Genomic DNA, 12,182 nt, shown 5'->3' on the forward strand with positions numbered 1-12,182 from the left:
ATTTTGTGAAGTGCACCAGTCCCTCCTGCAGCAAAGCACCCCCACAACATGATGCTGCCACTCCCGTGCTTCACGGTTGAGATGGTGTTCTTCGGCTTGCAAGCCTCCCCCTTTTTCCTCCAAACATAAGGATGGTCATTATGTTAAAACAGTACTATTTTTGTTTCATCAGACCAGAGGACATTTCTCCAAAAAGTATGAAGTTTGTCCCCATGTGCAGTTGCAAACAGTGGCCTGGCTTTTTTATGGCGATTTTGGAGCACTAGCTTCTTCCTTGCTGAGCGGCCTTTCAGGTTATGTTGATATAGGACTCGTTTTACTGTGGCTATAGATACTTTTGTACCCGTTTCCTCCAGCATCTTCACAAGGTCCATTGCTGTTGTTCTGGGATTGATTTGCACTTTTCGCACCAAAGTACGTTCATCTCTAGGAGACAGAACGGGTCTCCTTCCTGAGCGGTATGACGGCTGTGTGGTCCCATGTTGTTTATACTTGCGTGCTATTGTTTGTACAGATGAACGTGGTACCTTCAGGCGTTTGTAAATAGCTCCCAAGGATGAACCAGACTTGTGCAGGTCAACCATTTTTTTTCTCAGGTCTTGGCTGATTTCATTTGATTTTTCCATGATGTCAAGCAAAGAGGCACTGAGTTTGAAGGTAGGCCTTGAAATACATCCACAGGTACACCTCCAATTGACTCAAATTATGTCAACTAGCCTATCAGAAGCTTCTAAAGCCCAGACACCAAATAATGGTTTAAGCAGGAACGTTGTGTAGCCTAACTGCCAACATTACCAATGTAAGCAAAATTGCTTCGGTAAGAGGTCAATGTAGGTGTTGGTAATTTTTGGTTTATCGTTCCACCTCTAGTTAGTGTTGTCTATCAAATTTTATACAACTGGTGGGTCTAATCCTGAATGATGATTGGCTAAAAGCACATTCCAGAAGGTGTCTAATTCCACAAGTTACCACCAGCTAAATATATGATGTTAAAATGCCTATTTACTCTGTTCTATCTGACTGCGGCAATACACTGTCTCATCAGCCCAGGCAGGGAATGTATAAACTTGATATCCACTATAAAAAGCATCTCGACATCTCACATTTCTTTTAGACTAATATTTAGTTTTCAACAGCGATTTGTATAAACCTTGATTATTGAGTTTTAGCTGTCAGAGAAAAGCATCTAAAACAAAAATATTAACACAAAATGTAAAATGTTTGGACCCATATTTCATGAGCTGAAATAAAAGATCACAGAAATGTTCCTTATGCACAAAAAGCTTATTTATTTACAATTTTGTGCACAAATGCGTTTTACATCCCTGTGAGTGAGCATTTCTCCTTTGCCAAGATAATCCATCCACCTGACAGGTGTGGCATATCAATAAGTTTATTAAACAGCACGATCATTATATACATTACACATTACCTTGTGTTGGGGACAATAAAAGGCCACTAAAATGTGCAGTTTTGTCACACGACACAATGCCACAGATGTCTCAATTATTGATGGAGCGTGCAAATTGGCATCCTGTTTGCAGGAATGTCCACCACAGCTGTTGCCAGAGAATTTAATGTTAATTTCTCTACCATAATCCTCCAATGTCGTTTTAGAGAATTTTCTAGTACATCCATCCGGCCTCACAATTGCAGACCTCGTGTAATTCCGCCAGCCCAGGACCTCCACGTCTGGCGTCTTCACCTGTGGGATCGTCTAAGACCAGCCACCCAGACAGCTGATGAAACTGTGGGTTTGCACAAGAAAATAATTTCTGCACAAACTGTCAGAAACCGTCTCAGGGAAGCTCATCTGCGTGCTCTTCGTCCTTACCAGGGTCTCAACCTGACTGTAGTTCGACGTTGTAACCGACTACAGTGTGCAAATGATAACCTTCGATGGCCACTGGCACGCTGGAGAAGTGTGCTCTTCACGGATGAATCCCAGTTTCAACTGAACTGGGCAGATTAACGGTTTGCTGATGTCAACGTTGTGAACAGAGTGCACCCCATGGTGGCAGTGGGGTTATGGTATGGACAGGCATATGATATGGACAATGAACACAATTGCATTTTATCGATGGCAATTTCAATGCACAGAGATATCATGATGAGATCCTGAAGCCCGTTGTGGTGCCATTCATCCGCCACCATCACCTCATGTTTCAGTATGAAACCCATGTCGCAAGGATCTGTACACAATTCCTGGAAGCTGAAAATGTCCCAGTTCTTCCATAGCCTGCATACTCACCAGACATGTCACCCATTGAGCATGTTTGGGAATGTTCTGGATCGACGTGCGTGTACGACTGCATCGATCCATTGATTTCCTTATATGAACTGTAACTCTTGGAGATGTTGCGTTTATATTTGTGTAATTTCAAATATTGAGACAAGAAGAAGGGGAGGGCTGCATGTCAAAGATATAGGCAAGTCCCTCTCCAGAATGGCTCAGCTGTCTCCTGTCAATTCTTGCACATTCATTGTTTCATTATGTGAATTGTTCGCGTTCGATAAAACTGTTTAATCAATTCTCAATTACATAGGTCACCAGTAGTATATGTACCGTTAATCCATGTTACTTGGTTACATTTATTTCTGTTAATGCATGTATTAATTAGTCATTTACCATTCTCAATGGAAACACTGTTTACAGAGTTCACAACCTGCTACACTAGTGAGAAATAACCATATTTTACATGTCAATTTTTTAATTGTCTTTTGTTTGGAATGCTCCATGTGAGCAATGGGCATGTGTCTGGCTTCTCTGTCCTGATAATGTTGACGGAGCGCGCGTGCCTGGGCATGCATAGAAGTACCTGGCCTGCTGCACGGAAATGTAGGAAAGTGTTTTTTTTTTAACATCCATTGCGAATGATTTATTAAAACTATAGTTCCTCACAGTATGCCCCCCAAAGCCAATTCCTCCTTCGGCCGCCTTTCCTTCCAGTTCTCTGCTGCCAATGACTGGAACAAACTACAAAAATCCCTGAAGCTGGAGACTCATATCTCCCTTACTAGCTTTAACTACCAGCTGTCAGAGCAGCTCACAGATCACTGCACCTGTACATAGCCCACTTGTAAATAGCCCATCCAACTACCTCATCACCATATTGTTATTCATTTTATTTATTTTTCTCCTTTGCACCCCAGTACCACTACTTGCACACTCATCTTCTGCACATCTATCACCCCAGTGTTTAATTTGCCATACTGTAATAATTTCGCCACTATGGCCTATTTATTGCCTCACCCCCCTTATCCTACCTCATTTGCACACACTGTATATAGACTTTCTCTATTGTATTATTGACTGTATGTTTGTTTATTCCATGTGTAACTCTGTGTTGTTGTTTGTGTCACAATTCTTTATCTTGGCCAGGTCGCAGTTATAAATGAGAACTTGTTCTAGCCTACCTGGTTAAATAAAGGTGAAATAAAATGTAAAAAAATAAAAACCTATTTTAAAAATCTTTCCAACAATCTCCCTTCAATAATCACTCATCTTGAAAGAGCAACTATAGGCCTACTGCTGCATTGGCCTATAGGCTATGAGTTCCATGCACTAATTTCTTTAGCCGGCAATTGATCACGGTGTATCAATGTGTCCATATGGCTGAGGCTGGTGCTCTCACATTAGTTTAAATTTTAACTTTTAGATTTGTATAATTTTAATTCCCATTTTTATGATTAACCATGTAACAATGATTTTGAGAAATTAAAACGTTATGATTTAAATGAAACTGTTCCACGAAAATGCGCATTTGAAAATCATAACTGGCATGTAGAAATGGTAGGATAAATTGTAAGCTTCTCCAAATTTGAAACTCACGCGCCGCGCCGCCTATGAAGTGTTATTTTAATTGCCTCCGCGTTTCCATGGTCGGATTTTGCCTATAGGCTACTTTGAAGCAAGGTAAGACCTAACTTATAATATGAAATAATACATTCAGATTTTAAACAATTAAGTATGTTTTCAAAATGCATACTGCCTCCAGCTCACATTGTAAAGTAGTGTGTGAAGCGCTGACACTTGAATGGTGAATGGGAGTCGCACTTAAATGACTAGTTGAGAAATAAAAATAGTAGCTATTTTTAGTCGTGCACCGAAAAAAATTTAAACACAGGATTGTATTAAGAATTGTTGCGCAATGAATGGTCTTGCAAAAGCACATGTTTTACTCCAGCAACAAACCAGTAGAGGAATAGGCTCTGTATGCTGTGTGTGATAGTTGTGTTGGTAAATAAGATACATGTTCACTAACAAAAATACACACAGGCTAATTTCATTCCACTCAATTATGCAAATTAAACTATAGTCCAATAAACATGATGGTCAAAGGCATTTACATTGACTGGTATTTCCATCAATGAAGAAAAAGCAATATTTAGCATTTGCATTGGGATTTTATTTATCCTGGTCATTTTGGCCAACAAAAGTTTTATTTATCGGCTTCTTATATAATTTTTGGGGCCAAAAGCAATTGGCAGCTAATGAAAACCTGAGACACACACACTAGCAGAAGCTGTAGTCATTTCCACTTACAGGTACAAGCTTCCAGTAACATTTGGAGGGAGACTAAGTATTCAAGAGACAGGGGGTGAGGAGTTTAGGGAGACAAACAGCAAGAGCAGCAGACAGTTCAAAGGTCAGATGCAGTGACAGGAAGAGATCAGGTCCACACTTCATGGTTAGACTATGGGTCGCATCTCAAAATAACACTATTAGCCTGTATAGTGAACTACTTTTATTGGCTAAGGTCTAAAGTAGTGCACTATATTGGGAGAATAGGGTCTCTAAGAAGGTTCAAATCAAACATTTAGAGTTGATCGTAACAGGCCAATACAGGGACCAGAAAAATACAGGCTGACATGGAAATGCTCATGTTAATTATAACATCAACCTAAAATGTAGTGTTTCACCCAGGTTTTTTTATTTGGCGGGGTGCTGTAACTAGAGGCCCCAGAAACAGTATCCAGGGCTGCTAACACCAACATTTCCTGTTACAAACAATTAAAGGCACACATTGTTTTAGGGAGAGGGTAGAGGTAGGTAGGGAGCCCGTCCGCGCCTTAGCAATGGTATGTGAACACTGAGGGATGGTAATAAGACATTGAAGAGAGAGAAAGTGAGGGTGAGTGAAAATGAAAGAAATCGTGAGAAAAAAATGAAAGAAATGCAGATAGTGCCAAAATAGCCCTTTAAATTGAATTGAAAGAACACGAGATGGCTCGCGCGAGAGTGAAAAAGACAGCGAGAGTGAGTGTGCGAGACAGCGAGGGGAAAACGCAAGAATACCTTTTGGTGGCTGGGAGACTCTAGCAGATGCTGCTTGATTTTGCTCTCTTTCTCTGCGATCTCCTTCATCTTCATATTCACCTGGGAGACAGAAAAGGGTCAGTAAACTACACACATAGTCCCGCTTTCTCACACTCACACAATAGCAGGCTTTTGTCCGATAAAATAATAGAAAACCTGAAAAATAAAATTGCCGCCAGCCAACAGTCTGGGAGAAGAAATTCCTGTAGCATAATAATGCTTTTTAGCCTATTCATTTTTGGAAATGTAAATACATTTGACTGGTCATGCTTAGCGGTTAATTTTCTTAATTTAGTGGAATTAAATTGGCGCGTGTACAGTATCTTCGTCATGATCTTATTTATCACACGCCTACTGACGCAGCCTACTGACTTTAGCATATTAATGCGCTTACAATGTGAAGAAATACGTTTATAAATATGTTAAGCTAAACATTCTGATCTTTTGCATCAGACTCATTGTTTTTCAAAGTAAAATTTTAAAAAAGAACATGTAAACTATTGTAGGCCTATTGGTTATATGAATTTGGGATCTATCGTCCCACAACTGTCCCCGAGTCTGTTTGGAATAGGCTATTTATTGCTCGACAAGCTGACCAATAGAACAGGTAGCCTAAACTTTTCTACTATAGTAGAATGACATAGGATAGTGATTTTGCCGTTGGTTACTTGTCGTGTTGGCTGAGGAAAAGTAAAAAAGTAGTTATCAGAATTCAGTAAGAAGGACCGCACATTGTTGCATCCTCGACTTGCATGTTCGGTTAATATGAATGACCATATTCTAAATGTAATTTCTGTCATTCTGAGCACCGTGGGTGGACGCCGTGATCAGGTTACGCACCCAATGCATATGGATTCGGTAAATTTCTTAAATGTCCGATAAATTAAAATGTTGCCGGTCAAATGTCCGGTGACACATTTTCCTAACGGAAACCCTGACGCACGCACGGCTCACCTTATTGATCCAGAAGACCATGGCGTCCTCCAGGTCAAAGGGCAGCTCCTTGGAGGCGCTGAAGGTGGAGAAGCGTTTGACGCAGCCTACCACCTGCTCTATGCTGATCATCTCCACTGTGTAGGCCATCATCAGGGAATCAATTAATGGTATGTGGGAACTCTGTACACACAGGGGAGAAACAATATATGTTTAGCATGTTTGCTCCTACCCTACTCGATTGATCGTTTAAGGCAGTGGTTCCCAAGCTTTTTATAGTCCCGTACCCTTCAAACATTCAACCTCCAGCTGCGTACCCCCTCTAGAAACAGGGTCAGCAAATGTTGTTTTTTGCCATCATTGTAAGTCTGCCACATACATTTATTAAACATAAGAATTCGTTTTTGTCACACCCCAGCTCGTGGGAAGTGACAAAGAGCTCTTACAGGACAAGGGCACAAATAATAATAATCAATAATTTTGCTCTTTATTTAACCATCTTGCATATAAAACCTTATTTGTTAATTGAAAATTGTACTGTAATTGTATATATAATATACAAAAGTACTGTACCAGTACACCTACTCCTTCCAGGTTTTTTTTAAAATTGTTACTATTTTCTACATTGTAGAAAAATTGTGAAGACATCAAAACTATGAAATAACACACATGGAATCATTTAGTAACCGAAAAAGTGTTAAACAAATCAAAATATATTTTATATTTGAGATTCTTCAAAGTAGCCACCCTTTACACACTCTCTGCATTCTCTCAACCAGCTTCATGAGGCGGTCACCTGGAATGCATTTCAATTAACAGGTGTGCCTTTTTAAAAGTGAATTTGTGTAGTTTCCCGATTACAATATACACATTTTAAACTATTCATGCATAAATACATGTGTAGGGTTGGGTACTGTACAGTGGGCTCCAAAATTACTGGCACCTCTGATGGGCAATGCACCAACAATACTATAGAAAGAAACTCAAAATACTAACATGTGAGAATTTCACAATTAATGGCAACCTTAAAGATTATAGTAAATAACATCTACCAAAATTAAACCAGGAATTAAATTCCACTTATTTAAGTTTATATAAAAGTGTTAAGGAACTATATTGAGCCATTACATCACTTCCTGTTTCACTAGGGTATAAAAACATGGTAACACGCATGCAATGTCCCTTTGTCATTCAACACCATGAAGAAAACAAAAGAACTGGCAGTTCAAAAGAGACAGATGGTCATAGACCTTCATAAATCTGGTAACGGCAAGAAGATACACAAATGATTGAATATACCACTGAGCACTGTCAGGGCAATTATTAAAAAAATCAAAAGATATGGAAGAGTTAACCTCACGGATAGAGGACGCAAATGCAAATCCCTCCAGGATAGGGAGGATGGTGAGAGAAGTAACAAAATCCCCAATAATCACTGAGAAAGAATTGCAGGCCTTGGTGGCGTCTTTTCCAACAAGACAATGACCCAAAACATACCTCAAGATCCAACAAAATCAATGTTCTGCCATGGCCATCTCAGTCGCCGGACCTTAATCCAATAGAAAACCTGTGGGCTGAGTTAAAGAGGGCAGTTGATAAGCTCAAACCCAAGAATGTGAAGGATCTTGATAGGATCTGCATAGACTCCATGCTCCTTGCCAGAGGTAGTTGCACTAAGCACTAAATGAGTGCCAATAATTATGAAACCTTGATTTGGAGGACATTGATTTTTTAAATTAAATCAATAAATCATTTTGGTGGTTCCATTGAAACATGAATAAAGTACGGTATTTCTCACATGTTGGCATTTTGAGTTTCTCTATTATTATATTGTTCATTTTTTAAAAGTATTGTTTGTGCATAGCCAGTCAGGGGTGCCAGTAATTTTGGAGCCAACTGTATATCGGGGTGTTTTGAAATATCCATGGTATGAATTGCCAAACCATCCGAACTAGAGTTTTTTTTTTAATATTATTATATTTGAACTAGGTTAATAGATAAAGATAAAGCAGTTTACCCAGCTGTGTATTTGGTTTGCTAACTTGCTATTTAAGTGGCCTCTTGTTAAGAGCAGTCAGAGAAAATCCCCTTTTGGATTAAGATCCCTGCTGTTTAGTAATATTTGTTTTGTGCGTGCAGAAAACTGAGTAGCCTTTGAGATAATTGTATAACTTTATGAACTGGGTTGTCCGTCCTTGCAATTAGTTTGTTTGCACTCGTTAGCATTTAGCCAGCACCTGCTATGGGAATTTGCTAGTACTTGTTAGCATTTGTTAATATTCTGGTAACAGGTCACATGGAACAAATCGGAAGCAAACAGGGATGGACTACCTTAACTACATTCTAGCTGTCTAGTCTGTGTTTTATAAATGTGCAATGAGTATAAATCGACACATGTATATAAGGAATTGGCAACTCGTTCTCATTCTGAGAAATAAGCATCTTCTTATCCAGTTAGGCCACTTGATTTCAACATCTAAACAAAGTGAACAGGCTATGTTGTTCAAACAGTTGGAGACATGAACGATGTATTTATAACAGTTTAACAGTTCTACCTTGTTTAGCAAGCAAATGGATCAAAGTTGGCTAGACTTGAAATATAAAGATGAGCTGGCTACTCGCTAGCATGTGGGCTTGTGCTTGAGAGATTGTTTATGATACCCGTGTTAGTTTTCTATATTGCCTGCTACCAGAAGTGTCATTATTAGTGGAAATGCATTGTGCATGTTTCTGGTTAAGTTTGTAACAAAAATAGCATTTTCATAGACTTGAAAGCCAAATCAGTGATTATTGATAAAATAATTAAATTGGTCTTATGGTTCTGGAAGGCTTATATTTATCCTAGGTATAATTTTACAAGCTTATTACAAGATTATTCTTGACGGTTTGAAATGCAGTGTATTGACCTTTAATAGTGCAACAATGCTCATTTAGAGAAAACTCGCCCATAAGTTTAAAAAAAAGGAAAAAAGCGTTTGTTAAGTGTTAATCTTGTGTTAAAATATGCTTACAATGATGTTTAAAAATTGTGATGTGTTGAATTGTGTTTGGAAAATAAAAAATAGACAGGGGTATGCATATTTTCCTTTCAAGACGATTCCATACGTACTTTATCTAGATACATGGGCTCCGATACGATACATTTTAGTTTGAAACGTTTGAGTAGAGAACGAATCAATGCAATTCGGTTCGGTTCGATGCACTAACATTTGTTGCATAAACACATTCATTCATTTCACATTAATTTCCATTCTAAATTCAAATCTGTTGCTGATGGAGTTCATGAGCTGGATCTGTCTGAGCTTGACGTGTGTGTAAATTATGCATGTATACGATGTTTGTACTGTGTGTGTGTGCGTAAATTGTCTATGTACTATGTAGGCACCTGATCTGAGTCATAAAGGACACTAGGGATCTAACACCCCACTACCACTATCAAACTAGGGAGGGCAATGTAGCCTGTCTTCTGTCCCCCACACTTTGGTTCTGAAATCACCATCACCCACTAATTAAATTGTCATTTTGCAAATTAAGTGTTTGAGCTAGTAAGGTATCAATATTTCAAATTTACAAATGAGCAATGGCATAGCCAATGAATATATAGTACAACTTTGGATTTCACCCCCATCTCAAAATCAAATGGTTTTGATCGTTTGTCATTTTTTAGTGAGCTTCTTCTCTACTCCCGTGTAGGCCATGCAGTGCACCTCGCAAATGATCAACCATACACTGTATATCAAACGATGACCAAATATACAAAGATTGTTTAAAGCAAAACTATTCTTTAAAAAATGGTTCCAGAAGGGTTCTTCGACTGTCCCCATAGGAGAAACCTTTTTGTTCCCAGGTAGAACCAACCTACCTGGAACTAAAAATTGTTCTTTAAAGGGTTCTTCTAAGAGGACAGTCAAATAACCCTTTCAAGTTCTAGACAGCACCATTTTTTCTAAGAGTTTACCAAAACTATTGCTGATGTTGAACCTGAAAAATCTGAATAAAATCTATTGTAAACTCCGTTAAGCAGGTAGCCTAAAGCTGAATGGGAGTTGCGTCTCCGGTAAACTCACTTTTATTCTGATAAAAGAGCATTTTCAACAGTGCATATATAACAATTACCTATAAAATTACATAGCTTGTCACTTAACTAATAAAGCCCAATCTAATGCAAAACATGTTGTGGGTGCCACACAGATGTGCAAGACCAGGAACAGGCCACCTACCTCGCGTTGGTCATCGTGCGAAACTGGGCACAGTGCACAGTTTGACTAGGCTACTGATATAGCCTAGGGTTGTTCGGCATGCACAATGACTTGTAGATCAATGACTGTCAACACAGTTAACGTTGCATGCTTAGGAGGACGCATTGGGTATAAAAAAAGAAAAAGAGCAAAACATTTTTGTGACTCCGCGATGCGTAACGTTTGAATCGATTTTTTGACCGATGTATGCTACATTTGGTTCGGTTTGGGGTCCGTGTACAGATGCAGTCAGTCGAATCTTAAACATTTGAATCTTAAACATTTGAATCGGGACCGATTCATATGTGAATTGTTACATACCTAATAGACATGGTTTTAAAAAGGTGGTGGTAATATTTACCTTACAGAAAACCGGTTTCTGGCAAACATTTGGACAATTTGCAACTTGTGAACTTCTGGCAAACAACTCTGGGAAACTCAGTACGAATATTAAAATTATATCAGGGTTTTGGTTACTGTGTTTTAAACATTGAAAAGTATATACATAAACAAAGTCACAACTTTAAATGAACTTACTTCACAGAGAAAAAAACGAAACATACTAAATGTAGTAAATATACTAAACAACGTGTATTCAATGTCTTAACAGATAAAATAAATCCAATACAACTTGAAATCATCAGCATGGTAATGAAGAAAATAGCAGACGGGATATTTCCCAAATAAAATGTTTCATCTTTTTATGCAGCTACAACATTTACATGAGAGAAATGTGAAGTGAACACTATGGGGACATTGACCTTAGGATGTTTAAAGGGATAACAAAATAATTATTTACATGAGCCAAGTGATAACTGAGCAATAAATTAACCAATGGAAGTTTAAAAGATAATTAGCTAATTTTTAAATAATTAAAACAACAAAAACTAAATCAAACCCAGTTCGGAACTATTGCCTTTTTGAGTGAACTTTGGAGATTGTGACCCTGTGAAAGTCCTTCTTCCAAAGCTTGTTGAATGCATGCACTATAACAAATCAGAAAACAAAAAAAAATTAGGATACTGAAAACAATGCATATTTTGGCATCTTAAAAGGTAGAAATTTAGTTATGCCTAATATGGCAATATTATTTCCCCAAAATGAACTATTGTTACTATAAAAAATGCTGGGTTTAAAATAATCCAATTTGGGTAATTTTGACAACCCAAAAATAACCCAATTTGGGTAATTTTGACAACCCAGCGCTGGGTCAATATTGGACAAAACAAAGCATTGGGTTAATTCAACCCAGTGGATTTGGGTTTTGCTTCTAACCCAGCAACTTGGGTTGAGCGCTTCACTCAACTATTGGATAAATTAGACTATATTGCTGGGTTAAAACCACCCAGCGTGTTGGGTAGTGACATAAACCCAGCACATTGGGTTTGGGGATTGACCCAGCAGCTGGGTCATTTTTTTTCTCTCAATCTAATCCTAATTTCAATTTTGCCTTCTCTATCATCCCACCACCTCTGTTTCTTACACACACCTAATCAAGATACAATGTTGAATTTCAAACAATTAATTTCTATTGCCTGCATTTTAAAACATACATCACATCAGAGAATATACAAGAATATATACTTTTTTTTTTTTTAAATAGCACATTGAAACAAAGCCCTATTGTCTAAATATGTTTACCCATGCCAGATCGAATGGACATTCACATTAACTGACAAACATCAGCTAGC

The 12,182-nt window shown here is 38.2% G+C and overlaps 1 protein-coding gene across 5 annotated transcripts in view; it reads right to left on the reverse strand.

The window, feature by feature from the left end:
* The window catches only part of LOC110523989 (calmodulin-regulated spectrin-associated protein 1-B), a 117,318-nt gene that overhangs the window by 62,053 nt on the left and 43,083 nt on the right, over window positions 1–12,182 (reverse strand). For all 5 annotated transcript variants that reach the window (XM_021603235.3, XM_090235096.1, XM_021603234.3 and 2 more), the window contains 2 exons: window positions 6,275–6,436; window positions 5,300–5,380 (listed from right to left, as the gene is read on the reverse strand). In XM_021603235.3, coding sequence (XP_021458910.3) covers window positions 5,300–5,380; window positions 6,275–6,436 — 243 coding nt within the window. The remainder of the gene's footprint in view (window positions 1–5,299; window positions 5,381–6,274; window positions 6,437–12,182) is intronic.

This window comes from Oncorhynchus mykiss, chromosome 5 (assembly GCF_057628025.1).
Source record: "Oncorhynchus mykiss isolate SJ-2025 chromosome 5, ASM5762802v1, whole genome shotgun sequence".
Taxonomy (NCBI): domain Eukaryota; kingdom Metazoa; phylum Chordata; class Actinopteri; order Salmoniformes; family Salmonidae; genus Oncorhynchus; species Oncorhynchus mykiss.